At 47.7% G+C, this 27,175-nt stretch overlaps 8 protein-coding genes across 8 annotated transcripts; 2 read left to right on the top strand and 6 right to left on the bottom strand.

Moving 5' to 3' along the window:
* Positions 1-103: 103 nt before the first annotated feature.
* On the top strand, positions 104-2,137 carry EV420DRAFT_1748100 (uncharacterized protein; the record flags this gene model as incomplete). The annotated part of the gene is made up of 9 exons (XM_060480224.1): positions 104-162; positions 183-207; positions 258-387; positions 442-655; positions 1,330-1,409; positions 1,469-1,634; positions 1,717-1,834; positions 1,908-1,961; positions 2,058-2,137. Exons 4-9 carry the CDS (start codon positions 443-445, stop codon positions 2,135-2,137), a joined length of 711 nt encoding a protein of 236 aa, XP_060330913.1. The 5' UTR covers positions 104-162; positions 183-207; positions 258-387; position 442.
* A 135-nt stretch (positions 2,138-2,272) lies between these two features.
* On the bottom strand, positions 2,273-2,703 carry EV420DRAFT_369023 (uncharacterized protein). The gene has a single exon (XM_060481873.1). The coding sequence runs from the start codon at positions 2,660-2,662 to the stop codon at positions 2,396-2,398; it is 267 nt and encodes an 88-aa protein (XP_060330912.1). The 5' UTR covers positions 2,663-2,703; the 3' UTR covers positions 2,273-2,395.
* Positions 2,704-3,348: 645 nt separating this feature from the next.
* EV420DRAFT_1270251 (Clavaminate synthase-like protein) lies at positions 3,349-4,855 on the bottom strand (the record flags this gene model as incomplete). The annotated part of the gene is made up of 10 exons (XM_060467558.1): positions 3,349-3,616; positions 3,666-3,730; positions 3,787-3,890; positions 3,937-3,998; positions 4,053-4,068; positions 4,120-4,199; positions 4,250-4,361; positions 4,412-4,454; positions 4,507-4,632; positions 4,688-4,855. The coding sequence occupies 10 exons, from the start codon at positions 4,853-4,855 to the stop codon at positions 3,349-3,351; spliced, it is 1,044 nt and encodes a 347-aa protein (XP_060330911.1).
* A 3,547-nt stretch (positions 4,856-8,402) lies between these two features.
* EV420DRAFT_1642979 (uncharacterized protein) lies at positions 8,403-8,682 on the top strand (the record flags this gene model as incomplete). Its single annotated transcript, XM_060477436.1, has 2 exons — positions 8,403-8,544; positions 8,603-8,682. 2 exons carry the CDS (start codon positions 8,403-8,405, stop codon positions 8,680-8,682), a joined length of 222 nt encoding a protein of 73 aa, XP_060330910.1.
* A 1,094-nt stretch (positions 8,683-9,776) lies between these two features.
* EV420DRAFT_368834 (Clavaminate synthase-like protein) lies at positions 9,777-11,739 on the bottom strand. The gene is made up of 10 exons (XM_060481872.1): positions 11,406-11,739; positions 11,240-11,361; positions 11,060-11,185; positions 10,960-11,002; positions 10,798-10,909; positions 10,668-10,747; positions 10,601-10,616; positions 10,341-10,551; positions 10,226-10,290; positions 9,777-10,176 (listed from the first exon to the last, which is right to left on the bottom strand). Exons 1-10 carry the CDS (start codon positions 11,455-11,457, stop codon positions 9,909-9,911), a joined length of 1,095 nt encoding a protein of 364 aa, XP_060330909.1. The 5' UTR covers positions 11,458-11,739; the 3' UTR covers positions 9,777-9,908.
* Positions 11,740-15,514: 3,775 nt separating this feature from the next.
* Positions 15,515-16,273, bottom strand: EV420DRAFT_1543513 (uncharacterized protein). The gene is made up of 3 exons (XM_060473210.1): positions 16,204-16,273; positions 16,089-16,144; positions 15,515-16,029 (listed from the first exon to the last, which is right to left on the bottom strand). Exons 1-3 carry the CDS (start codon positions 16,247-16,249, stop codon positions 15,769-15,771), a joined length of 363 nt encoding a protein of 120 aa, XP_060330908.1. The 5' UTR covers positions 16,250-16,273; the 3' UTR covers positions 15,515-15,768.
* A 2,209-nt stretch (positions 16,274-18,482) lies between these two features.
* EV420DRAFT_1748096 (uncharacterized protein) lies at positions 18,483-19,933 on the bottom strand (the record flags this gene model as incomplete). The annotated part of the gene is made up of 2 exons (XM_060480223.1): positions 19,804-19,933; positions 18,483-19,756 (listed from the first exon to the last, which is right to left on the bottom strand). Exon 2 carries the CDS (start codon positions 19,521-19,523, stop codon positions 18,483-18,485), a length of 1,041 nt encoding a protein of 346 aa, XP_060330907.1. The 5' UTR covers positions 19,524-19,756; positions 19,804-19,933.
* A 4,129-nt stretch (positions 19,934-24,062) lies between these two features.
* Positions 24,063-25,978, bottom strand: EV420DRAFT_368640 (uncharacterized protein). Its single transcript, XM_060481871.1, has 9 exons — positions 25,940-25,978; positions 25,551-25,875; positions 25,433-25,501; positions 25,360-25,378; positions 25,032-25,303; positions 24,877-24,979; positions 24,545-24,825; positions 24,338-24,490; positions 24,063-24,281 (listed from the first exon to the last, which is right to left on the bottom strand). The coding sequence occupies exons 2-9, from the start codon at positions 25,728-25,730 to the stop codon at positions 24,246-24,248; spliced, it is 1,113 nt and encodes a 370-aa protein (XP_060330906.1). The 5' UTR covers positions 25,731-25,875; positions 25,940-25,978; the 3' UTR covers positions 24,063-24,245.
* Positions 25,979-27,175: the final 1,197 nt, after the last annotated feature.

The raw sequence follows: 27,175 nt of genomic DNA, 5'->3' as shown, positions 1-27,175 counted from the left end.
CTATTCTGTCCCACTTCCTTCTGACCACGTCTTCCTGCATGCTCTTCATTCTTTTTGTTTTGCCGCCAGCAAGTCGGACTTGTCCTTTTCTTCTCTCATCATCATGCATTTTTTTTCTATTGTTCTCCTCATCCCTCTGCTGCATCTACGAGCCTTCAAGATGTTTTTGAAGCATTCTCAAGCTGTCAATTGATAGTTCAAAATAACGTGAGTCAATTGTGCCTTGATACTTTAGATGATCTTCACCTTTGATTTAGCTGGCTTTTTCGACCTCTCACAAGCTCAAGATGAACACAAAATCCCTGAAGAAATTAGCCCCACAGTGAGCGAACTCTGACTAGGAGGACTTCAACAGTGTGGGGCATGGAGGACTTCTGCAGATTGAAAGTGAGTCTACTTCTGCATCGGTAATACATCTCATTAACTACCTCCCCTCTACAGCATGACCTCTATCGCCTTCTCTCCACACTTCCAAGACTCCCACTATGATTGTACACCCAAATTGTCGACTACGCCAGTCGAAGACGAGCATGCCTTCAAGTTGGAAGGACCGATTTTGCCCAGAGACAGCGTATCGTTGTCCGGGGAGCGGGATTACGGATGTGTGGAGGGTTGGGAGACTCGGGGATGGATAAAGCAGCACATTGGGAGAGTAGTAGGTCCTCTTACATCTCGCGCATGTTTAGGGGTACTGATTCTCCATGGAAGGAAGGAAGGAAGGAAGTTTTATTACCCAACGGTGCTCCTCAACAGAAGTGTGCCGGGGACCATACTACAGCCCCCCATATGTACACATAACACTAAGCTAGCGGATTAATGTACACTAACAACTCGAGGAACAACGCTGCTATGGTACCGAACCAGTCCTACGCTCTGCCGCTATGGTAAAGCCCCGTCATGAGTACTCCCTCACGGCCTCGGCGGTAGGCTGATGTTTTTCTCAATAATATTTTTTGGAGGCCGCGCATAAACACTCCAGTCACGGACAGTGCAAATGCTGTCGGCAACAAGCGAGGGGGAGTCGTAGCGCGGTAGCTTTTTGATGGAAAAGATGCGAGAGTATCATAGCGCGAAAGCCTTTCGACAACTCTCCTTCGTCGTAGCACGGTAGCCTTTCAACGTAATGATACCAGTCGCTCGTTAATGTGGGGGACGCCCGGAACCTCAGAGTCCGAATTGCAAACGGCGGACCGGGAGATCGACTCCCTCGATTGACGCGAGATTCCTTCCTCTCTTGGCAGGGACTCCGACTAACGCGTGCTTCATCCACTCTCAGGAGCAGGGTTCTTCACCTGGAAAATCAGTATTTTGCGTTGAGGCAACGTCTAGGTGTCCGGCAAGCAAGGCCAAGAGGACGCTGTGGATGAGGTAAAGAGACAGCGGATCTGGGGGAGGGTGGATGGTAGCAGGTATGCAGAGGATAGTAAGTACTCGTAGTTGACCAATGCAGATGGTTACTCACCCATAGCCCAATCAGCTCCGCGACACTATCCTCCGAGCGACGACCACTCACCCAGCCTTTGACGACGTTCCGAGGTAATGATTGGACGGAATCTTGGCCTGAGACGATATGTCATCGTCCGGCGAGCAAGGCCAGGCATATGGGGGTGGTAGAGGGAATATGGGAGATATGGGTGAGTTGAGGATGGCGGCTGATGCACCAGAAATTGTAGGTCCATTGTTTCTTCACCATCTGCAACACTCACATCTTTGTAGGCATTTCCTATCAGGCGACTACCTCAAGCGTCATGCCGACAAGGTGTCGCACTAGTCGAAGCATCAGAATCAGGGAGAATTTTGGCTCGAGATGCCGTATCATCATCCGGCGAGCATGGTGTGTGCAAAGGTCATGTTTTGCTCTGAGACGACGGATGGCCATCCGACAAGCAAGACCTGTGTGAAGGCAGAGATGTGGTGGATGGGAGCAGTGGATGAAGACAGCAGGAGGATTTCGGGTCAAGGTAAGCCATTCCCATTTCATCTGTGATTTCCACTCTGACCTCTTCTTTGCGTGCTCCAGATCTTTTCCTTTGACGCATGCCTGTGCACGCTCCTAGCACGAGAGACCTTTTTTGCATTGAGACGACGCATCATCATCCGGCGAGCAAGGTCTGGAGTAGGGCGGTATTATGAGTGAGATGACGTGAGAGGGAGGTGCGCATGGGGAGGGTAAGTCCTTTCTGTTCGTCGACAGAGTCCACCACCACTGACTTTTCTATAGCTCAATCTCATCCTCTGCCCTCCCTATGGCTCCATGCCTTGCACGGCACACTGAATATCGAGCTCGAATGTTACATTGAGGCCCTGAAAACGAGGACGGCATCATGCGGGTGGTATTTTTGCTCTGACACAATGCACAAGCGTCCGTCGAGCTGGGCATCATTCAGGAGTACCTTTATCCAAAATTGACACTACGTTCACCGATGTCAGTGTGGACACAAATATCATGCTCTCGCTTTGAAGAGGAATACATAATAAAGGAAAGTATGTGTATGCGTATACACCTGTCGAACCCTGATATCCATTGATCAGTGTAAACAGGTCGACTGGGAGGAAAAAGGAAGAAATCCCTTCTTTGACGCCCGAAGTACAAGGCCCGAGAGTGTTGCAACGCTGGAGATACACAGACCGTACTCACTAATAGCGTCCATATGGTACCCATACCTCTCGGCAGAATGTATACTCCGACTTCAATAAAGCCGCTAATAACTAAAACTTGTCCGGGCCTATCTGAGACTGTCTCAGACCATCCCAGCCAGCTGCGAAAAAAATCAAAATTGTGAAGGTGCAGACCCAGAGATACTGTATTAGAAACAGTGGCCCGCGTCCTCGTGGTAACCATCTTATGGAAGCCACTGTATCCCAGGGCCAAATGGGATATGGGGGGTGTCGTATTGGCCTCGGTGAGATGCGACATTTCGACCGCAAGTGATGACCTCACTTCCAGTCGGCTGCCAGAGTCCTGCTCCTCGACGATGAACCTGGCAACAGGTGATGATTCGTTCGAGCAGTGTACAGGGATGAATTCCTTTTGCCGACTAGGGTCACTTTTTATTCGTATTTCAGGACTTCAAAGCTCAGAATAAAAGCTGCTCACAGCCTAACTCTTTATGCGCAGTAACTTACGATGTCTTCTCTGGCCCGAAGACGTTGACCTCAACTCAGTCCGCTACAGGTTCCTTGGGTCACTACACCTTAGTGCTCAGCTCATATCAAGTACATAATCGGCATGCCTAGCAATTAAAGCAATTCCTGAGGTAGACAGAAGAAAAGGCTGATAAATTTGGAGCATAATCCACTACGTGACTTTACGTTTTTGACAGCCTTTTGAACTATGCGTAACTCTTATTAGTTATAATGCTTCGTCACAACCCCGGCGACAACTTCCTCTTCAACTCTCTCGTCTCCGTCTACCTTCCTCAGCTGCGTCTTTCCATACGCTGCCGCTCTCCCCTTTCGCCACTCCTCCATGGTCGGAGCGTCCACATTTACAAACCGTCGACTCGGTGTTTTGGTGCCAATCAATGGAAGGAGTTTAACGTTATCGTCTGTCATAGAGACATAGAATACTCCAAGGCGTTGGCACCCCCTCTGATCCATGGGAGGTTGAACGACCCTGGTGGCAGGTCAATACTCAGGTGTCAAGACACAGTACATCGACGTACCGATGAATCGTAGAGCGATAAACCTCTCCCGACAGAAACTCGAGTGCATCTCCAGCATTGATGACCTATTTCAGTGATCAGTAATGTAATCATATCTTATTGTGTGTAGTATTATACTCACCAGCGCATTCTCGATATGCTTTACCCATTTCCACTCACCCGAGGGTGTAAGGATCTGCAATGCGGATACGGGCTGACTGTACAGGATGGTTATTGAACCAGTATCTACAGATATCAGTTGGATGTAATGGTAACATGGCACTAGATATACCGGTGTGCCCTTTAAGCCAAACATTCTTCGTCTTTTTGTTGTCCTCGGATGAGTGGGGGTAACTTATACCCGATCAGCGAAATTTGAGACGAATTATGGGACATCGGAGACTCAACTACTTCATAAACCTCACTAGTTGACATGCTGAGCGATCCGCGGGCATTAAACAAATAGAACTCTTACAAGATGTTTCCCCGACAGAGGAGTATCCGTGAATATCCACGAGGGCATTTTCTGGGAGGCCTAAACCTAATGCGAGGAGTCTGTGTTATGAAATAAGAAAGATGGGCAATGTGAAAAAAGGGAATCCAACCGCAAAATAGGATGAAGAACATTGAAGTGGTTATGCTTCATAAATGATTCGATTTCTTCGAGATACGGGCGTAGGCCTTTGGGGTGCTGTCGCATGGTGACATCCCGGTGAACTGAAATATTTCAAATGAGCATACTGCGAACAAGGACCAACCAATCTTACTGCTGTAACGCTCAATTTCATCATTCACGCCGTTGTCGATGTGCTAGGAAAGTCAACATTCCCAAAAGTCCAAATGTAGACACGGTTAGACATACCCAATACTGCCGGTGTTTATACCCCTGGTAGGACCCTGTCTGTATGATTTTCGCCTCGTACTGCTGCTTTTCGCTATCACTGACATCAGTGAACGGAATATCAGCAATATCAAAGATTCTCTGGTTCTACCGGAAGACGGCAGTTAGTGAGGTACAGAAACACGTAGAAGAGACCACGTACCTCGGCAATGGATAGACCATGTCCAATTACATAGAAAAATCCATGTGTCTGCATAGCTTCTCGCACTTCTTCGGGACGCGGGTTCTTGGATAGGTCAATTATCGGAAGGTCCGCATAGTCCACTGCAGGATGTAAGTACTTTTTGGTTAGTATATTATGTACGTACATGACTCTTTGGTGACGGGCGGCGGAACGTAGTGTTTAACTTGAATGGTCATCGTAGTGGCACCTCGGGGGATAAGAGAACTAGTGAGACGAGGAATGCGACTATAAGTATTCACGATTCTGTGAGAGCGTGGAGTGTTCCGAAGGACCGCCAGAAAGATTGATGCTTCCTGCTCCGCGTGTTTCCTCCTCCCCGAAATCAGTCCTAAAGGTCGTTTTGATTGTTCAGTGTTCCTTGTACGTGACGCTCATATATGAAAGCTCAGAATGTTAGTGCTTTCGGTGACGCTGGATTGTCAAGCTTGGTGTTAATCGTAATCGTTCCTATTCCGTCCAAGAATCGGACCTCCGTTAAGGATCTTCAAAAAGCCGTTTAGCACCATATGACGCGTCACGCTCTTCCCATGACTCATGAGGTTCAATGGCTGCGCCAACCACTGGACACTGATATAGAGCGGCAAGGGAACCAATAGACGGCATCGTTGAGCAGTATCTGGCATGAGAAAGCACGAGTCGTAAAGTGGAGACCCAGATAACGTACAGATAGTAAAATAAGGAAGAACACTCAAGGAAAGATGAAAACCAGCATCGAAATTCCACGCTTACGTGAACGAGACAAATATATGATCATGAGCGAACTCACCTCTAAGGCAAAAAAAGACGCCGAGTGGCTATTCATAACAGCGCCCCATCCTTGGCTTCTTTCATCCTGACTCACAATCGACCCTGACAGGAAAAGTCAATCCGAGATTTTTCATACACAAAGATCTCTCAAATGCTTACCTTTGCGAATATCGTGACGGTTATACCGAAAATTATCTCTAACGAAGATAGTGCATACGTAGCTGTCCGAAGGCATACTAGGTAAACAGGAAAAAAGAAATGACGTAGACCGGGTTTCTAACCTCTAACCGGTCCGTAAATAATCCGTATCCCTTACACTGAAATTGTGCTACGTCGCTTAGTCCGGATAGCTCTGAGTCGATTACAACCGCCTTACGGACGTTGTAATTATCCATTTTTCTTTGCGCTTGACGCTTTAGCCCATCTTCGCCATATGGATTTGAATGTCTGCAGGAACGACTCGACGGAAGACACTGCTACGAAGAAAAATGTTACATAGGCTATGTTGTGTACGGGACGGAAATTTCACTGCCAATAAGCAAAATGAAAGTAGCCCCCGACGAACACATCCTGGTACACTGCACGGGCGAATCACCTGTTGCCAGGTTCATCGTTGAGATGCAGCTCGTCTGAAGGCCGATCGGAAGCGAGGCTTCTAATCGAAATGTCGCATCTCACCAAAGCTAATGCGACACCCACGTATCCCATGGCCAACTAGGATACGCGACTTCCAAAGGATGGCCACCAAGCGGAGGCGGGCTACCGTTTCTAGCCTAGGATCATTGAGTCGGCACCTCAACAGTTTTGATTTTTGGACAGGCGGCTGGGATGATATGAGACATGTCTAAATCGGTGGGTCCCAGTAATGCTACAGTTTACATCCTCTTCGAAGGCTGGCACACTCCGTTCTCGTGGGTCGGTATTCTTCTGCACTTCTTTAACACCACTGAGAAGATGCGATTGTCAGGAAGAGATGCTACAGAGGATTGAGGTCAACTTACCGATCGACTTGTTCCTTTCAAGCTGTCTATTTTCTAATGGCGGGGTATCTACAACCGTGAAAGATACGCTTGTTGAGACTGATATATGGAGAATATAGGCAAACATACCGGCAGACGATTGTTCAGCTAGAGCCTGAGATACAGATTTTGCGCTTTCTGATGGAGTAGATGCTGAGTGCCGAAGTCGACTCCGATGCTGTAGTAGTAGAAATAATAGGCGTTAACATGATTAGGCAAAGTAAGACGGATATAAACACGCCTTGAGAGGACCGGGAGGACTTAGGGAGGTGTTTGGAAAACCTTTCAGCAATGAATTCAGGTGAGAGGTGACCTAGAAATCGGTAAATTAGCGACAGGTAAAAATAATAACACGGTCCAGGCACTTAGTATAATTTATGAGGTCTTGTGATGAGCGTATACTCTCGCTGGAGTCGCTCCTAAGGTGCAAGGTGCAAGGACCGTGTCCTGCTCCTTCGCACATGCCGCATGCCGCGTCTGAGGAAGATATCGAGTGCCGAAATTTGCTGTAGGACTGGAGCGAGCTCTTGGGCCAACATGAAGGGTGCGGACATTGTGACGCGGGGGATATTGCAGTGGTAAAAGTATTGGTCATGGTTTGTGGATGATGCTGAGAGAAGATAAGAGCCAAAAAAGACGCGCTAGCTCGGGTATTTCATACTAAGAACCAGTTTGGACCCATACAAAGCCGTATATGGAAGATAAATGAGCTAGAATAAAGTTTAGAGTCGCCCATATACTCAGGTAGATGCCGCGTCATTATATGTAACATATAGGACTCATTAAAAAGTGCCGACTCGGAGGTAGGGCTGGGAATTAGAACTCCGCCTAACGGCAATTGAACGGCAGCATTACCGCTTCATTTCTTACCATCAGGTATCTCTTCCTTCTTCCTATACTGCGACCACCTCTCCACGCAATGTCGAATTCTAGTAGATACATACCATGAAATGAGTATTTCCTATCCACGGCTGTCTCTTGAGCAGGTCCTTGAGGTACGAAATTTTATCTTTATCCCATTCATGGCTTCAGATATTTGCATGGTGCTTGCAGCTTGAGTTAGTTGTCCTCAGATGTGTATCAAGGAAGTTCAAAGCGATACTGAACCAACATGGGCACCAATGTTGAACTCGTGCCAGGACCACCTTCCTCCACATACACGTCGCCATCTCTACCAACTTGGAACCCGAGTGAAGCCGCCTTTATCGATTATTTCTTTAATTCTGCGTCTTCCCCTTGTTGGATCGGCGACCATACTTATAAGTCAATCAACTTTGTCTCTGATCGCCGTTAGAGCTGAGGGCGTTCCGTTGGCAACGCCTCTTACAATCTAATGTACAGGTTGTACCTGTGCCGCAATGTGAGCGAGTTCATTTTTATTTTTTCACCGGTGCTGAAATCAGTTTTAGAAAACATGTCTAGGTCATTTTACGTCGTATGTTCTTCCTTGTCACTGGTTTTCTAACCGTTTTCTCATATCCATTCTCCTTCAGTGAACAGTAGGACTGCCTTTTCATTTACGACCCACAGAACCCGCATCATCGTCAATACGAGCCCATTCTTCCTCTATTGCTGTACGATGCGTTCATTGATAATAAAGTCTACCTACTAAGGCAGGCGAAGGAGCTAGCCTCGTAACGACACCTCAAGTCTTTGGGGAACGAAAAAGTGCTTCTCACGGTACACGTTTTCTGACCACCATTTATTATGTATTCGTTGACGGTGTCTCCCAGAAAATAGTTGAAAAGAGAAAAGCATCTCATATTCTCCAAGAGGTAATTTCTACTACTTCCAAGTCAATCCCAGTACTTACTAACACTTCGTTCCAGCATGCAACAAAATGCATAAATGGTCCGGTCGTTACCCCCGCGAAAGGATCGTCATAGATGAGGAGAATAAAACATTCTATGTCTGGCTTCACACTTCTTCTGCTGCTCATGAAATCTACGTCATTGTCGCATATCCAGTATGATGCCGCTCTTGCTACTCTCACAATGCAGCGGACTTTGCAGGCGTCTCACCTACCCTTAACATGTCTCGCGACAACTGGTACTTTGTTTTTTTCCGTGCACTATAGCGTCGCTGATTCACTCTCTTATTCTGGCAGTGTGGCGCGACATCCGAGGCCAAGTCGTCCAGGAACACGGACAATTTCGCGAGTCGAAGAAGATGTCACTAAGTCCTTAATTGGGCGACAAGATTAAACAGACTTCATGAGTAAACGTTATTTATTCTCTCGTGAATGCCAAGGTTCATCTTGAATTTCTTTTTCTTTCAAAGGCCCCAATGGCTGCATATGCCGCTCACAGACAAGACCCGCGTGTTGTTTTATATACTGAACCCCGGCCCCCACGATATCGTTCAGTTTTACGCTATGTAGCTTCGTAAAACGCAATCTAGATTTGTCGTTTTTCTTTCGACGCTTTTGTGCAACTACGCGGAAGGAACATCCCAAGGTTAAACCTCACACTGGTTGTATGGTGTTGGACGGTGTTCTCAGAGCACCGTCGATGCAGAGTCAGACGTGGAAGTACCTTGACTGAGAATGATATCCCACGAGAGGCCGGCCCTTGTGCATCTGATTCCAGAAAAGAACGGGACTGAGTGGAAAGCAACGCTCGTTCTGCGTCCTGTGCACTTCAAGGTACTTTCCCTCGCTTTTCTTTGCAGTATTGACTACTGATTGTCACAGGAGCAGGACCACTAATTCAAACGCACAGAATGAAGATGAGAACCGTGCAAGTATTATGCAAAATATACACGCCAACTTCAGTAATGCCGCTGCCGATAGCTGAGACAATCTCAGATCATCCCAGCCAGCTGTGCGAAAATCAAAACTGTGAAGGTGCAGACTCAAAGATACTGTATTAGAAACAGTGGCCCGCGTCCTCGTGGGAACCATCTTATGGAAGTCACTGTATCTCAGGGCCAAATGGGATATGGGGGGTGTCGTATTGGCCTCGGTGAGATGCGACATTTCGACCGCAAGTGATGACCTCACTTCCAGTCGGCTTCCAGAGTCCTGCTCTTCGACGATGAATCTGGCAACAGGTAATGATTCGTTCGAGCAGTGTACAGGGATGAATTCCTCTTGCGACTAGGGTCACTTTTTATTCGTGTTTCGGGACTTCAAAGCTCCGAATGAAAACTGCTCACGGCCTAACGCTTTGTGCGCAGTACCGTACGGTGCGGACCCAATAATGCAGAGCTTCAAATGTCCATGTCGGGCCTGGAAAAGGCGAGCACAGATTTCTTGTGTCACTATACCTTAGTGCTCAGCTCTTATCAAGTACATAATTGATATGGTTAATAGTTAAAGCAATTCCTGAAGTAGACATAAAAGGCAGAAAAATTTGGATCATAATCACTGCACTTTATGTTTTGACAGCCTTTTGAACTACGGATACCTCTCATTAGTTATAATGCTTCATCACAACCCCAGCAATAACTTCCTCTTCGACCCTCTCATCCCCGTCTACCTTCCTCGGCTGCGTCTTTCCATACGCTGCCGTTCTCCCCTTTCGCCACTTTTCCATGGTCGGAGTGTCCACATCCACAAACCGTCGACTCGGTGTTTTGGTGTCAACCAAAGGAAGGAGTTTCACGTTATCATCTGGCAAAGAGAAATAGAATACTCCAAGGCGTTGGCACCCCCTCTGATCCATGGGAGGTTGAACGACCCTGGTGGCAGGTCAATACTCAGGTGTCAAGACACAAGTCATCGACGTACCGATGAATCGTAGAGCGATAAACCTCTCCTGACAGAAACTCGAGCGCATCTCCAGCGTTGATGACCTATTTCAGTCATCAGCAATGGAATCATCTATGGCGTATATTATACTAACCAGCGCATTCTCGATATGCTTTACCCATTTCCACTCACCCGAGGGTGCAAGCATCTGCAACGCCGATACGGGCTGACTGTACAGGATGGTTATTGAACCAGTATCTACAGGTATCAGTCGCATGTAACGTAATATAGCACTAGATGTACCGGTGTGCCCTTTAAGCCAAACATTCTTCGTCTTTTTGTTGTCCTCGGCGGAGTGGGGGTAACTTATATCAATCAGGGAGCTTGCAGACGAAATATAAAACGGGACGCAACTATTTTATAAACCTCACTAATCGATATGCTGAGCGATCCGTGGGCATTCAACAAATAGAACTCTTACAAGATGTTTCCCCGACAGAGGAGTATCCGTGAATATCCACGAGGGCATTTTCTGGGAGGCCTAAACCTAATGCGAGGAGTCTGTATTGTGAAATAAGAAAGACGGAAAATGCGAAAAATGGGAATCCAACCTCAGAATGGGATGAAGAACATTAAAGTGGTTGTGCTTTATAAATGCTTCGATCTCTTCGAGATACGGGCGTAGGCCTTTGGGGTGCTGTCGCATGGTGACATCTCGGTGAACTGAAAGATTTCAAATGAGCACACTGCGAACAACAACCAATCAATCTTACTCTGGTAATGCTCGATTTGGTCTTTCACCCCGTTGTCGATGTGCTATGAAAGCCAACTTTAATTTCCCAAAAATCCAAACGTAGACACGGCTTGACATACCCAGTACTGCCGGAGTTTATACCCCTGGTAGGACCCTGTCTGTATGATTTTCGCCTCGTACTGCTGCTTTTCGCTATCACTAATATCAGTGAACGGAATATCAGCAATGTCAAAGATTCGCTGGTTCTACAGGACGGTGTAATCGGTGAGAGATAGAAATACCTAGAAGAGACCACGTACCTCGGTAGGTGATAAACCATGCCCAACTACATAGAAAAATCCATGTGTCTGCATAGCTTCGCGCACTTCTTCGGGACGCGGGTTCTTGGATAGGTCAATTATCGGAAGGTCCGCATAGTCCACTGTAGGGTGTAAGTACTTTTTAATTAGTATATTGTGTACGTACATGACTCTTTCGTGACGGGCGGCGGAACGTAGTGTTTAACTTGAATGGTCATCGTGGTGGCACCTCGGGGGGATAAGAGAACTCGTGAGACGAGGAATGCGACTATAAGTATTCACGACTCCGTGAGAGCGTGGAACGTTCCGAAGGGCCGCCAGAACGATTGGTACTTGCTGCACCCCGTGTTTCCTCCCCCGAATCAATCCTGAAGGTCGTTTTGATTGTCCGTTTGTAAGCACATCTTGTACGTGAGGCTCATACGGAAGCTCAGAATGTTAGTGCTTTGGGCGACGCTGAACGGTCAAGCTTGGTGGTACTCGTAATCGTTCCCATTCGATCCAAGAATCGGACCTCCGCTAAGGATCTTCAAAAAGCCGTTTGGCACCATATGACACATCACGCTCTTGCCATGACTCATGAGGTCGCCAACCACTGGCCACTGATATAGAACGGCAAGGGAACCAATAGACGGCGTTGTTCAGCGGTATCTGGCATGAGAAGGCACGGGTCATAGAGTGGCGACCCAGATAACGTACAGATAAGTAGTAAAATAAGAAAGAACACTCAAGAAAAGATGAAAATCAGCATCGAAATTCCACGCTTATGTGAACGAGATAGAAGAAGACTGTTATGGATATTGGGTATCCACTGATTCGGTGCATGAGTCAACACATGCCCGAACTCGGCCTTCTCGGTCCTAGTAGTGACTCGCTCGCACTTTCTCTTACTTTCTCTATTCTTCGTATTGATACTAGAATATTATGGAACATTATAGAATAATAATGACTCTAATCTTTCCTTAGTATATAAACTCGTAGGTAACATTGTATTAAAAAGCTTTGATCAATCTACCACTTTCAGGACACCTTCACTGCATGAACCCTCAGTTACGCCTAGCGCTTGCTGAACAACTCGTTGGATATGCCTAGCGCTTTCTGACACCAACCCGAAGGTTACGCTTAGCGCTTGCCTTCACCCTCAGCCCATAATAGCTTCGCGCTTACAGGCTTTCTATATCGGTAATTGCTCCGCGCTTACCGGCTATTTCCCTCAGTAATTGCTTCGCGCTTACTGATTTCCTTTATTTCGCAAACCGGACCTCTCAGGTCTCCTCACGAACCCTCGCCAGGAATCCATTATATTCCCTAACGACGTACATCATTTCTAATTAATCATACCTCGCTTCGATCATCACTCCTCGCCTCGTGCTCGCATCTCCGGATTTCGGCAGATCCATAACAAAGACGCGGAGTGGCTATTCATAACATTGCTCCCATCCTTGGCTTCTTCTATCCTGACCCACAATCGACCCCGACAGGAAAAGTCAATCCGAGATTTTTCATACAAAGATCCCCCAAAATTTTACCTTGGCAAATATCGTGACGTTTATACCGAAAATTATCTCTAAACGAGGAGAACAATTTCCCTGATAATGTCGGCGACGAGCTTTTGGATATAATGCATCATCGGCATAGCAATTTGTTCGTAAAAAGGAGCACCTACTATACCCCATTATATCTGGCTGCCGCGTATCTGAATCCTGTTGCGCTCTCTTGCATTCTGAGCCGTCGAATTTGATCTCATTTGGCTCTATCCCAACAGCCAATCTTCAGAATGACGTCTTCAAACCTGTATCAGCGCGCAAGTCTCTAGAAGATGTTCCTTCCAGTCACAATTTCGCAAGTACATTCCTCGGCGGCCTTGCTGCAGAATCAAGGACCGAATCAAAAGGCTTCGCCTTATTCAGGCAGCTACGAGTAATGACAACGATTATACCATTGATTTTGACTGTTATAAATGGTATATAATTAGTTTCGCACCATAAAGTCACGCTCGAAAGACTCACTGCGAACACTGGGGCATAAATGCATTGACAAGTGCTGGTAGCAACCCCGTAGCGACCAGCCAGAAATGGAATTACAAAGTCACATGACCCAGTATTTTTTACCATAAAATCCCCGGTAAGCCCCGGCCCAGCAAAGGTAAATTACTAGCGATGATGAGCGGCCAACCTCGGAGAGGTTTTCCTCCAACCATAGCGTGGCTCACCTATTCCCGGACTTCAAACCTACGGGCGGTTTCTCCACTGATATCTTTACGCCTAAGCAAACGTTTTACCTGGACATGTATGCGTAAAATTGGTGAACGGTCATGAAGATCACATCTCATTCGCTAAAGTTCGACAAATCAAACCCATTCAAACTATCTCGAAGAGTTCCTAGTACTGACGCCGAACGACGGAGGTATATATCACTCTTTATCCTCCCTTCAGAACCTAGCTGTTTCCTTCGACGACGAGTCACGACTGATTGAATGATAGGTTCAGTGCTGATTAAGATTGCATAATGACTGCCAAGAGAGCGTGCGTCTACGCACCTTTCCGGCATCTGGCTGAAGCTGCTTCGCGGGACTGTTCCTTCTCTTGGTGATCCTCTGTATGTATATCAGACGAGGCGGGCTCCGAAATTTGGATATGCACCAGTTTTTTGATGTCATCCCAGGACTGCAGCGTAGTGTCGCCCTTGACCACTGCGAGTTGGTCCTCCAGCGTTTCCTTCGTCTATTCATCCTTTGAAACCGCCGTTTTCAGGTCTCCAAGAATTGCATCAGAAGATTGGGATAACATCTGATAATTGATTGGCCTCATCCATCATCGCCACGACCTTTCTTGATCCCTCGAGCATCTTTTCTGAATCGGGAGGAGCAACAAAGCGGGCAACAGCTGCCATTGCATTCTCGACAATGGTACTGCTGGAGTCGTCATAGACGAAAATCAAAGAGCAGGCGAAGATGAATGTAAAAAGATGATGGTGACTGTTGGAAGGAGAAATATGAACTGTCGACCTGATTGTGCAATTGTAGGCGGGCTCCCGATCGTGAACGCCTACGAAATAATGATATTTCAACATCAGAAGGGATTCAGCATAAAGGTTGGAATGCTCTACTTGGTTAGCAAGACACACCTCGAGCGAATCGCCATCCATTGCATCGCCCGTCGCTGATGCACCATTTCTAGGTCACCCTCTCACAAGGATTCGTTCATAAAAGGATTTCCAGGCAGACAACTAAGTCGACTCGATCGTCTCGAGATGCGCTAATGTCTTTTTACCTCACCTAACGCCAGCGACTGTACTTTCTATCCCTACAGCGTCTGTCTCGCATCCGCCGGTGCTCAAGATTACTTCACTAGCAAATGAAAATCCGATGGATCACAAGTCGAGATTCAGGTCGAAGAATGATGCCCGAGTACGTTCGTCTATATTCTTTACATATCTCTCTAGTTGACAGAGTCCTCGACATTAGGCGTTGAATAGGCAGCTTGAAAGGAATAAAATGATTTGTGACTTGATTTTGGTTATCCGAATCTCTCCCTCTGATAATCGTATCTTCTCAGCGACATCCAAAAAGAGCAGAGGAGTGCTGACGGAGTGCAATAGCCTTTGATGAGTGTGTAAGCTGTGCATGCCCTCATCTTTTTCCCGTTCGTGAATGTCTACCGATGTACAACAGTCGACTGATTTATACCTGTCTCAGATCATCGCAGCCGCCTGTCACAAAATTAAAACTGTTGAAGTGTTGACCCAGGGATACTAGGTTAGAGATAGTGGCCCGCGTCCCCTTGGTGGCCATCCTTTGGAAATCGCCGTATCCTAGATGGCCATGGGATACGGGTCGTATTGGCTTCGGTGAGATACGCATTTCGGTTGGAAGCAATTCCGGCCGGTTCCAGCTACCTGCTCATCCATGATGAACCCGGCAACAGGTAATGATTCATCGGGGCAGTGTAATATAGGGTGAGGTCGTCCGTGCCTGCGGGGGCCACTTCTTTTACTGGATAAACCATCATCAAAGAATGTATCCTTTCTGTTTGTTATGCGAGGCTTTCTCAAGCTCATGTCAAGCTCACTTCCAGAGGCTCCTTTGTAGAATCCACGACTGAGGTTCGAAGCGATTCTCTATGCACGGCACTAGTGGAGTGCAACATTACCCGACGGCATTGAGAAGGAAAACGTTCGCACCCATGAGGCCGAGGACACCTCGAGCAAGACTACGGAAGACCAGACCGAAGAATTGCCGCTAAGACAATGCGGTCCTGAGGAACGATGGTGTCTCCTCTACTAAAACGGTGAGCCAAGAACGGATCCCCAATTATTCTCAACCCAACCACTGGGCCCCGATTCCAGATGGACAAAACCAGACGGAGAAACGGCTCCGCCACGGACGCCACGCCCCATCTCTCCGATGCCCAGACAAGAATAATTAAGACCATCAGCCGTATCGATGCGGTGGCGTTAACGGGTGCAAACACCTTCGAGTAAATGCAGGGTACTGAAGGTCTGAAATACTCGTCTTCGACCAAGAATTCTCACAGCGGATGCAGGAGACAAATGAATAACAAGTAGAAGTGAAGGGAAAGGGCTACTGAGAAGGAAGGTGACGTTATATCTGTGGGTCCGAAAGTACCGCCTCGGTGGGGAGGCATGTGGCTGCAAGGAACGGCGGTTCGAGGTCCGCTTCTTCCTGCCGCCGAAAACGTGCAAGGGCTAGTATAAAAAGCCCCAGGAATTTTGTAGACGCTATCGAAAGTCCAAGTCGATAACTCCCATCTTAAACCAACATGCAATTCGTACGTACCCATTTATTCTGATTGTTCACCTCCGTGCTGATGTGCTCATTGTTGCGTAGACTGCTCAAACTCCCGTATCTCAGACCTGCGGAACCGCTGCCTGCAGCTGTTCTTCGTAAGTAAACCTTTCAGAGATGGTTTGACGTCTTGATTGTTGACATACGTCGAACATAGCTGTTCTTGCCAGGGCGCCGAGTGCAAGTGCGCCAGCTGCAAGCATTAAAGAAATATTCCAAGCACGAAGCTAGCTACTATGTTATTCATTTTAAATGTTTTTGCATAATGCAAAGGCGAAGTTGTTGAAATCGTTATTGCTTCGCTGGATTGGTTGTAAGCGAGCGAGCGTCAAGCAGAAATTCGACATTCGAAGGCAACTTCAGATTGATCCAAGCTGCCTTGTGGCGAAACATGGAGGAAAGGGAATCTGTAGTACGTTATAGCAAACAGAACAGAAATTTGCGAGATCCCTATGGCTTAGCGGTGTATGGTCTCACTGACATCTGGAGAATGTAATAGACTTTTTTTGGGCAGTTGCAACTTTCGATCCTCGTTATCAGCAGCGAGGACTGAAGTTCATGAATGTTTCATAGACAATCATATTGCACTTTTCTGCGTCTAATTTCGCATCGTTGTTCATTGATTGTTCACATAGTGCTGGAACCACTGCTGCAGCTTCAACGACCCCAAACTCCCAGTGACTTGATATTGACATGGAAAGGATGGCATCATGTGCAAGATCTACATGGCTTAATGGCATAGATCTCATCGCGTTGCGAGAATAATAATTTTGAGGGTCCCCACTACGTTCAAACCCGACCCAATGTATAGTTCTGGAGGAGATGTGAGGAAACTTAATGGACGCCGCAATTGTCAATGACCAAGTCCGACGAGTGGGATTTATGGATGCTTTTGATTCGAGGAATGTTGTTTTGAATAGAACGTCGCACTGCCTTCTAGATAGCCTGATCTTGCCTGTCTCAGATCATACCAGTGAGCTAGCAGGAAATCAAAACCATGAACATTGGGACACGAGTTCGCCATACTAAACCGGGGAACGCAAATCCCACAAATACTCCCATAATTGCCGGGCAATGCAGCGGCTGATCCGAAGGAGACAGGATAGCCTGTCTTCATAAGGACAGTCGTAGAGGCGTCCGTGTGCTAGCTCTGCTGGCACATGGCGGGTCGATGCTGCTAACCACTGATAATCCTGGTCAGTGGATGTTCGCGAGCTCACCTCGATGGGGATGATGTCTTGGTTGACTGACTCATCGGCCTCGACGCATGTCCGGAAGGATTCGGAGGGCGGCTTGTGTCTTCTCCAATTCCGGCAGCGCGAAAGCCACACGAGGAATTGGATGCGAGGCAGACGATCGTCTCTCCACTGCGACCATCTTCCCCTCTTCAGTGAGTAATTACTAGCCTGGTCAGAAGAGCGGTGCTAAAATCAAAAATAGAAATCGAATCACATGAAATCGTCGAGTCAGAGAAGTTGAGCAAGTCAAGGTGAGTGTTCCTTTTTTTGTTAAACAATCATGCCCATAGTTTGAAATCAGCAAGCGGTGAATGCCTCTTTGGGACCAGATAGCAGATCTGCTTCCGCAGATGGTTCCTAGATGCCTGTCGCATTGTGGCGGTCAATGTCCTCGATTGGCGTATATAAATGAAAGGCTACGAGGAGAGCTCATAACGGGGATCTCGCCCTTGAGAAAATGTCGTCGAGCATAGACAAGGCTCCTCCGTAAGCGGTTGAAAGAGATTGATAGACAGGGTTCGTATGAATAGCCCGAATTACAAGTTCCTGCAGATGAATGCAGCAGTTTGGCATGCAGAGCCCATGCCACGATGCATCCAGTCTTTGCAGCAATCAAAAACTCATTGAAGAACAACGTGCGGTCTAGTCAGGTCTGTATGGATTGAGAGATTCGAGATTCTTGGTCGGTCCTTCAATTAGCACGGAGGGGAGCCCCACCATTGCGTCAAGGAATAGTCCCTGGTAACGGGTTATGACGGTTGCGCCAACGTTAGGACGCCTTCCGAAGGATCAGTAATCGTACAACGGCAGAGGGAAGGATTGACCTACAGACTCGCCATCTATCCTTGGGCCTCGGTCTTGACGCCCCTTTGAGGCTGAAGTGTGGCAGTCTCAGGCCAAAATATTCTTTCGAATGTCCTCGTGGAAGGCCGGGCAGTAAGTATCCCTTGATTGTTATCGTCATCTTACATCGCTTTGCTCGCTCTATCAGTATGCAGGTATTGGTATTGAGGCCTTCGGCATTAAGAGGATCACGATGATAGGGCCAGGGGATAACTAGCAGAATCAATCAGATGATGTGGCTATTGACGATCAATTTGCATATGACAAAGAAAGCCCACGTCTCTGCCGATCAAGCCGTTCGATGGTATTGGATGACGGAAGAGACTGGTCAATCATCTATGCTAAGGTGAAAAAATTAGGCGCAAATCAGAGGTAGGGAGGGGACTTCGAAATACCTAGGCAACCAAGAAAAATATTCATCAAGCTCGGAATCATACGTTCGTGCAAACCGCCATTCATCCTCCGTCTTTGCGAGTGATCTGCATCGCGACAGCCGCGCCTCTGCCAAGGTAGAAGCAGACATATTCTTGACGCTGGCACGGACGGGATCTAGCATATCTGCCGTCTTTACCATCATCTCGGCGACAGAACCAAAGGGATCCTCCTCGCACCATTCGATGAGTTGGACAAAAGGCTTGGGAACGGCCCCTTCACGATGGATTGTGTACGTGGTACCAGACAAGAAAAGTTCCTTGATTGCCATGGACATGTTATACAAAGCCTGAACCGCGTTACCGCCCTCGACGCCCCATCTAGAATATCCCAGTGTGTGCGTCTGCAAGTCTAGATCGATGATTTTCAAAATTCCCTTTGTAAGGAGGATATTTGAACATTTCAAGTCTGTTGTATAGACTCCGCGCTGCTCAAAGTCAAGCATGGCATCCATGAGCGTGAGAGCAAGGCACTCTTTCTCCTGCATGGTCCACTCGGTACGAAATCCAAGACACCATTGAGAGAGCGTCCCAGCGAAAGGAATGAGAAATCGGTCAGTTACGGGAACATCTTTGACGTATGGATCATCGTAGACGACAAAGTGCCGGACTCTTTCGACACGGCCGACGATAGGGAAGACATAAGGTGATCCATGGAGGAGGCTATAGACGTCCAGTTCAGACTGGAGGATATCGCGCCGGCGACGTTCGAGCTCGATGTTTTTGTCAAACTCCACATCAAGGACTAATCGCTTGCAGATCAAATGCGACTTATCAATCTCCACGACACTCACGACGCCACCGAAACCAGGGATGTAGATCGTTTTCATGGCTGAAAGCTGAAAAATGGGAGGAGGAGGCGTATAGTGGACCGAGAGGGCTTCGTCTGGGGGAATGCATGCAGCATCAATACCACAAGGAAGGAGGACGGATGCTGGGGAGATGTACATCCCCCCCCCCCCCATTGTGTTTCCATGGCGAGGACGATAGCACGACGAACGATATCGTTCTGAAACTCGTTAGATTCGTGGTCAAAGTATGTCACGGGCGACTTGAGACATAGTGAGAGATTCCGATCATCGAGTCGGAGCCAATGGCAGATTAGTTGCATATCCTTCCTACCAGGCCATGTCCAGATATTCACATTCGTACGGATATGTGTAAATGAAAGCGTCATCGACTTGGTAACGACTTGGTTCTACAAAAATATCAGTTGAGCTATTTACCATGTCTTTTGTGTAATACCTATATCAACGCTTGGACATGAGTCCTTTCAGACCATGGAAGGCCTCAGCTCGGCTTACAAGTCATTTGCGAGAAACTGAAAATGTGCCGCCAATGGCAAGCAGTGGGCACCAGCGGCATCAAGTTCAACATAAGTTGGTTAGGATCACGTGATTAAGAGTGCCTTGGAAATTCAAATGATGTGCGGACAAAGCCGTCGGCTAGGAAATGATCCCCGACGCGTCTTTCATTTCTGGGGTGCCTGTTTGGCTGCTGCAAATGAGCCACGGATGAGTGTCACTGGAGGTGGTTAATGGAAAAATCATGCATGTTCGAGCGTTCATTGCCAAATTAGGATCCAGAACGCGTGTGGCGAAAACCAGGAGTTTGAAGCGGAGCTTAAACCGTTCTCTTATTCGGCCACCCTCGTTCCAAGCCCCACATAATGGGCCATACCTGGATATCCTATCGCATCTTACATGGCTGCGGGCCAAGTATTGGATAGTCGAAAATCCAGGCTTGATTTCGAGTTGTAGTCTCACTCGCCTTACAACTGCCGCCAGCATTTTCTCTATGCTCTGGAGTCTGAGACTCTGAGGTCTTCAATTGTCGATAAAACGCGCATCTCGGACTTCATTCTCATTTCTCTTCACGTATTTTTTCGCGTTATTCTTTTTTTAATCAAGATTGACACTCGATGAAGTCGGTTGCGTGAGAGGAATTTTTGGGTCGCCTAATTGGGACGGGTATATGGGTGTCGGGACGTTCACGCTCTCATTGACCACCATGGCCACCCATATCACCCTCAAAGCTACACTTTCCCCGATGTTCCAAGTGATACAGAATCTGGATGACGCTATCATCAGCGCCGACGCTGCCTTGGAAGCTGCCATTGCTGATGAAGAGCCTACGATGCTGAGGATCGCGAAGCTCGAAGCCAAAGAAAGAGTATATGCCAGTGCGGATCTCCAGCTTTCGTTCTTTCCTCATGCTGTCCTGACTCGCTGCTATAGAATATCTGGAAGCTGAAGAGAACGTATCGGGCGTGGAGAGGAAGAACGAAGGCATGTATTTTCTGTATTTTCCCGACCTCGCCTAAGGCTAATATTCCTCCAAGCGAGTCCTGAACCTCTTGTCGATAGCACCATGAAGAGATCTCGTACCTCGCTCACGGCTGAGAACGATGGTACATATATTGATGTACTTCCACATCACTCGAGCATCGTCGACGAGACCAAAGCTGCCGTCGCCTCATACCTCGCCAGTCCGGCTCCGACTCTTGCTGATCTGATGGCGATTGTCGACGTCGTGGATGATGCCCATACAAAGGTCCTCGAAGCCATGAAGAATGCAATCCATTTGACTCAAGTTGAAGCGGACGAGTGCGACGAACGCGAGAAATCTTATCAAGAGGCGTTAGCGTCTGTTCAAGAGCAGATTGATACGGAGGTTCATCGTACCGAAATGGCACATCAGGCGCGCAAAGAATTAGGTGAGATACCTGCATCATACCCTAGTTTTACTAACCTCCATGCAGATACTGCTGTTCCTAGGATATCCTCAGTGACCACGAAGGAGTTGCAAGGACGCCAGGTTCGTTCAAATTTCTATCACCTTTTGATAGTACTGACGATCCGTCGAATCTAGCCTAGCAGCAGGAAAAGGAAGGCCGAGAAGCATCTCGCCTGAAGCGGCGTCCATAATGTTGCTTCAGAGTCGGCTGTCATTAGTTCTGGGGTGTAGAAACCGCGTCATTGCAAACTGAGCTCTTTTGATGCGCATACATTCACATCGTATTGATTCAGAAGACATTCAAGCATGTAGAGAGAGAACTGGAGATCTATTTCGCGTCTGCGTACCCGTGAGATAGAGTGACCGTATTCAACCTGCTCACTGCGTGCGAACTTAACGGTAATGCAGTCGACTTCCTTCAAGATTCCTTGCCTTATTCTTCTTCGGGAGAAGAGAAAACGGATCCGAAAGCCTATGCTGAGAACACGCCTTCTTTAAATCTCTTACGTACTGCTTCCTCCATTGCGTCTAGCTCCTGAGTGAGCTCTTCCTCATCCTGTTTCTTTTTCAGCGCCTCCTTGATTTTCGTAGCTATGCTGTGAAGACAATTCTTTCGTGTATTCGCTTGCACCTGGGAAGATTGTGCGAGTGCGATGCCAACGCTTATCCTTCTTCTAGGGGTCGTGGTCGCGAGAAAACGATGGATCTGGCTCGAAACACGACAAAGGCGCCAACGGTATGTGGTTCTATGTTTTCCAATCTCACCTCTGGAGTAACAGTGCACGGTTCCCAGCGAGATCAAGAAACGAGGTCGACAATATGTAATCTTCTCTTCGCCCCATGTCGTGGTGCGGTAACCCATTGGCAGGGCTCGCCTTTCTTGCATATCTTCCTTCTGTTAACCTGTGTCAACGTGTTTCGCTGAAGGAAGGCACTTTGCCTTAATATTTGCGCCCGAGATGCGATCGTTCTATGCTACTACTAGTTGGCATCTTAATAAAATGATTATCCTTATGAACAATCCCTCGTGCCACCCACTTTACTCAGGACGCGAGAGTCAGTCGCCTCTGTCCTTAAAGTCAGGGATGTACACGTTGGAGCCTTCGCAAAACCTGCAAAATAATAGCTCACTTATTATTTGAACAATAGCAGCTACTTGTCGTGTAATAAAATGAAAAGCGGACCTCGTTACCCCGAAGAACACATCCTTGTACAACTGCCCGGACAATTCATTATAAATTACTGCAGCTGGACTCATTGCGAAAGGGCAGGACGAAATATATAGGGACCAACCGTCATGAACTGATCAGGCTCACTCCGGGTCGAAACAGCGCAGCTCATCGAGGTCACTACGCTGAATACAGCAGCCATAGAGGATGGCCGCCAAAGTAACGCGGTCCGCAACGAATACTGGATTTTCTGAAATTTGATGTCCATGGTCTTGTTTATTGCTCGACTGGCCGGGGTGATCTGAGACAATCTCGAGTAGGAAGGCCAGTTATATTGCCCACGGAGCGACTGCAAGGGAGATATCGCCTATTACCAACGTTGTTGAACAATTGAAATGGGAGCTCTGGCATGTTCTCAATAGGCGGCACCCGTAAATTCTGCGTAAAAATAGAATCTCGCCCTGGATTTCAAAATCGCAAGCGTTGAATGCCTTTTTGGGACATCCCGCTGGATTTGCCTCCGCGGATGTTTACTTGGATGACAAATTTAGAATGTAAAGACCTAGTATAAGAACTTTAAGGCGCTATATTCGTCCAAGTTGTCAGACCTATTTACAACAGGAACGATGTCCCACCATTGAAGAAATTTCGTTTGAGCAGAGTTGGACGGGAGAAGGTCCTCTTTGTTGACGGTGATCCGGGAACGTAGATCGTCTTACTTACTAGGTCTGTTGAATGCTTACTACAGAATTCGTCTGACGAACTATTTCGACACAGAAGAATCGCCAGGACATCACAAAACGATAATCTAGCAAATCACGCTAAACCTTTTCAACCATGCTACTAACAAAAAGTGTGGATCCCGTTACCCCGAGGGACACATCTCGGTCACTGCCCTGAGATTCATCATCCATTACTGCAGCTGGACTCATCCGAGAGAACAGGACATAGGGGCCGACCCCGTACATGACTTGATCAGGTTCACTTCGGGCCGAAACAGCGCAGCTCACCGAGGTCAGTGTCACTGCGCCACCCACGCACCACAAGGATACGTGACCAATTCTAGAGGATGGCCGCCAAAGTAGCGCGGTCCACAACGATTCCCTGCCTCCTTGCGACCTGGTGTTCACAGTTTTGGTTTTGGCGCGGACGGCTGGAATGATCTGAGACAATCTCAAATAGGAAGCTGGTCGAAGGCGCGGCAAGACGGTGACTCCACATGCTGTATTTTGCAGGTTTAAAACGTCTATAACACTTCACCCACGCGTCCAGGGTTACTGAGGTGGAGCATCTCATGAAGCCTCGAGACGAATCAATACTACTGGGAGGCCGTGAAAATAAATAAGACGTAGAGAAGCTGTAAAGTTGGTAAGATTTAGTATGCACTAGAGAGCGCAAGTATTTCCATACAGAAACTGGTTACAGGAAGATTAGTGCAATACAAGAAGTCAGTCTTCCAATCGACGACGGCGGACAACTAACATTGCTCCAGGACTAGTGTGAGCTCCGAGATCCGAAGGCAATTGTATCGAGGAATAACGCGGGGCGTTCAGACGTATGCCATTGAGCTCGAATTAGATTTCACATCATTTCCTGAATGACGGACTACCTAGAAACAGATGATATCGACACGGTCGCATACGAAGAGTAGAAGACTACAAAAATTAGATGAGTATGTATAGTTATTTTCAAAACTTAGACCCGCATATTCTGACGTTGGTGGAACATTGCGGAGTCGATTATTAGTGACGTTCCGGTGTAGAGCTGAATTGCGTGCCCCCGTTAAGCACATCCCTCGTTTCCCATAAATCGAAATAACTACCGGAATCATCAGCTACGGAAATGGGCTCCCATCTGTATGCCAATATCCTCACCTTATCGATTCCCACATTGCTTGCCATCATCCCTTCAGCGTCATGGCTGATACCGGGTACCCAATCGACGGTGGTGCAATTAGGTACGCCTCCCATATCCTCCAGCATCGACACGAAATACTGTCCCCTTTCTAGATGCGAATTCCCCTGGGTCTGCAACATGTAAGATATTACATAATAGCAGAAAAGGGACATTAGATTACTGACTTTTGCTTGACATCGAGGGTCGCCGTCACCATGGTCTTCCTGTAACGAGTGGTAGAAAATCACTCTGAGACAAATAACATCACTTACGAGTCCCCAGGCATAACTAATTGTGCGCCCGTTGTATCTCTCAATGATACCCTCCCTTTCAAGAACACGAGCATCCGCAGTTGCGTAGGCGGGGAAGTTCGCCTTCAGCCCATATTTGAAATCATCAACGCCATCACAGTCATCGTCGGGAAATGGGCGGTCCGAGGTTAGCCAGCATAAGGAACCCGGGTTGGCTTTATCGTTTTAAGGTTAGTTTTTTTCTCTCGCTCTTTGGAAGGACGTACCGATCCAGAAATGCAGTCGGCTATCATCCTCGTTTGACGGCCTGAGAGCCACGTAGCGCTGGGTCATTTGGCCGCCGGCAGAGTGGCCTGCAATGACGACGACCTGAATATGATCATCAACAAAAGGGCAATGGCATGTCGGAATAGAGGTGGACCTGTAAATTCGGGTAGACGGTTGTATTCATGTAGTACGCCACAAGCGTATCGAGGACATCGTACGTGCTAAAGTTTGATGGGTTATCGGCGACATTGGAATGCCCGCTGATCCAAGTCGTATTATCCCATATGAGCTGGTCGTCTGTTGCCGCGCCCGCTTTCAAGTCAGCCTCTGTGAAGAAGCAAGGAGCCATGATAGATATGTGGTCGCGTTCGATGGTGGGATCATCATAGGTAGCATTATAAAGCGCGTTATTCATCGCAGTCCAGTCTAGTTGGGAGCAATGAGATTTATGCGGGGCGGTATGGACCGTTGCAAATACTCACCGGACCAACAAGTTCTATCCTGTTCACAACGTCAGGGACTGATAGTCTGAGAATGAAAGCACTCTTATCGCACCTTGCCATTCAAAACAATAATTGCTCTTGTTACTTCTGTCTTGTTCAGGCCAGCTGTTTGGTATACAGGCTAACATTTGTCGTCAGATAATGAAGCCAGGGCAGAGGGGAAGATGTACCAGATATCCTCCCGCGTCCTCATCTACGACCCAGTCAGGATACGCCTTAGCATCAATAACGTCTGGGAACGATTGCCAACCGTCATCAGCCGTCCCATTGACAATCGGCTCAGCATTGTGCTGCTGAGCGAGAGCAGTGCAGACCAGCGACGCGAATGTGAAGAGGTACGAGCACAGCATGGTGGGCGGATAAATCGATGAATTTCACCGTTCAATTTATGGCCTCCCCGTAGGACGAAAAAAAGATTGAGTTTCTGGATATTTGAAACATCAGTTCTGTTCGCTGCGGTAGGGATCCGAAATTATTCGATGGCGGAGAAAACATCTGCGCTTGAGACGTATGTTGAGTCATAATGACACAGTTAGAAGGTCCTGGCGCGCTCTCTCACCGTCAAGTCTCCAAGACACTGCTCCTCCGGCCTTCCCGTCATGGCATACCAAGACCTTGTATCGTCTCAATTTTGACTATTCAAACGTTAATGCCGTTCTCCCCTCTCGTTGTATAGTCGCCCTTCCTCCGCTACACCTAAAGTCCGCGGAGTCCAAAACTACCGAGGTTATGCCTTTGTTCTTGAGCAATTAATTTAAACGACCCCTTGTCCTCTGGATCCTATCACCACAAACGGTGGCTGCACTGCATGCCATGGTCATCCCAGCCAGAACCTTGATCAGTCGCAGCTGGAATGCCCCCACACAAATGCTGAGCGTGCGCAACAGCGACATTTGACCGTGGATCAGGCGTTGAAGCTCGAGTCGAAGGATGTGATGCTCTCGACCGCGCACTATATGGGAATAACTGGAGATGCGAGCAACCCATAGAAGAGGTGGTAGTACACAGATGCCTTCGGAGACGGCTATGAGACGGCTGTGGGTGAACCGGGGTTAGGTTGTATAGAACATGAACAGCACCGTAGTTCCAGAAATCACGGGGGATGGGTAAGGGAAAGTAGACCAATGGCTGGAGGATAATAAGACAACGACGCTGCATTAGATGTATCTTTTTGCTGCCGGGTTCATTACGTGCGCTGAACGCCAAGCGGCTAGAGGTGGACATTGGCTCGGTTAGAAGTTTAAGAAGTCTAGTGATTGATTCGGTCGACGGAGAGCCATGGGGATTTTCGTCAGGCGAGCGTGGCAGATATTTGTGACGACACATGTTCCAAGCATGGGCGGGAACATCGATAAGGCAGAAAAGGATTTTCGACTGCATCTTTATTATCGTCGTTGATCCACGTACGATTCCCTTAACGACCCGAGGTTGTGCCTTATCGCCGTCCTTACTATCACCTTCGCAATATCCTTCATTATCTCTTCCTTTCCCGGAAACCCCCGTGTCCCCTCTATCCACGGAGATCACAGCGCGCGCGCATACATCCATCAGGACGGGCAGAACCGATTTCAGGAGAGTAGATGGCATTGCAGGTCTGAGCCTCCCTTTCTTCTCAACAATCCTCTATAATGGGTGGGAGGATAACGAGAAGACAGAAGGGTCGAAAGCCAGGCCTTTGCCAGAGTGAAGTAATGAAGGATAAGCGAAACTCTGTGGGGAAGCGGTGGTGAACAGCTTGGTTGCCATAGAGAACAGTTAGTTTCTTGCTGTAAAGAACAGCGCAGCCTAATATTGT

This window comes from Desarmillaria tabescens (genome assembly GCF_030435595.1).
Source record: "Desarmillaria tabescens strain CCBAS 213 chromosome Unknown EV420scaffold_17, whole genome shotgun sequence".
In the NCBI taxonomy this organism is placed as follows: Eukaryota; Fungi; Basidiomycota; class Agaricomycetes; order Agaricales; family Physalacriaceae; genus Desarmillaria; species Desarmillaria tabescens.
The sequence above is the reverse complement of the archived record's forward strand: the minus strand, read 5'-3'. Positions and strand labels throughout refer to the sequence as shown.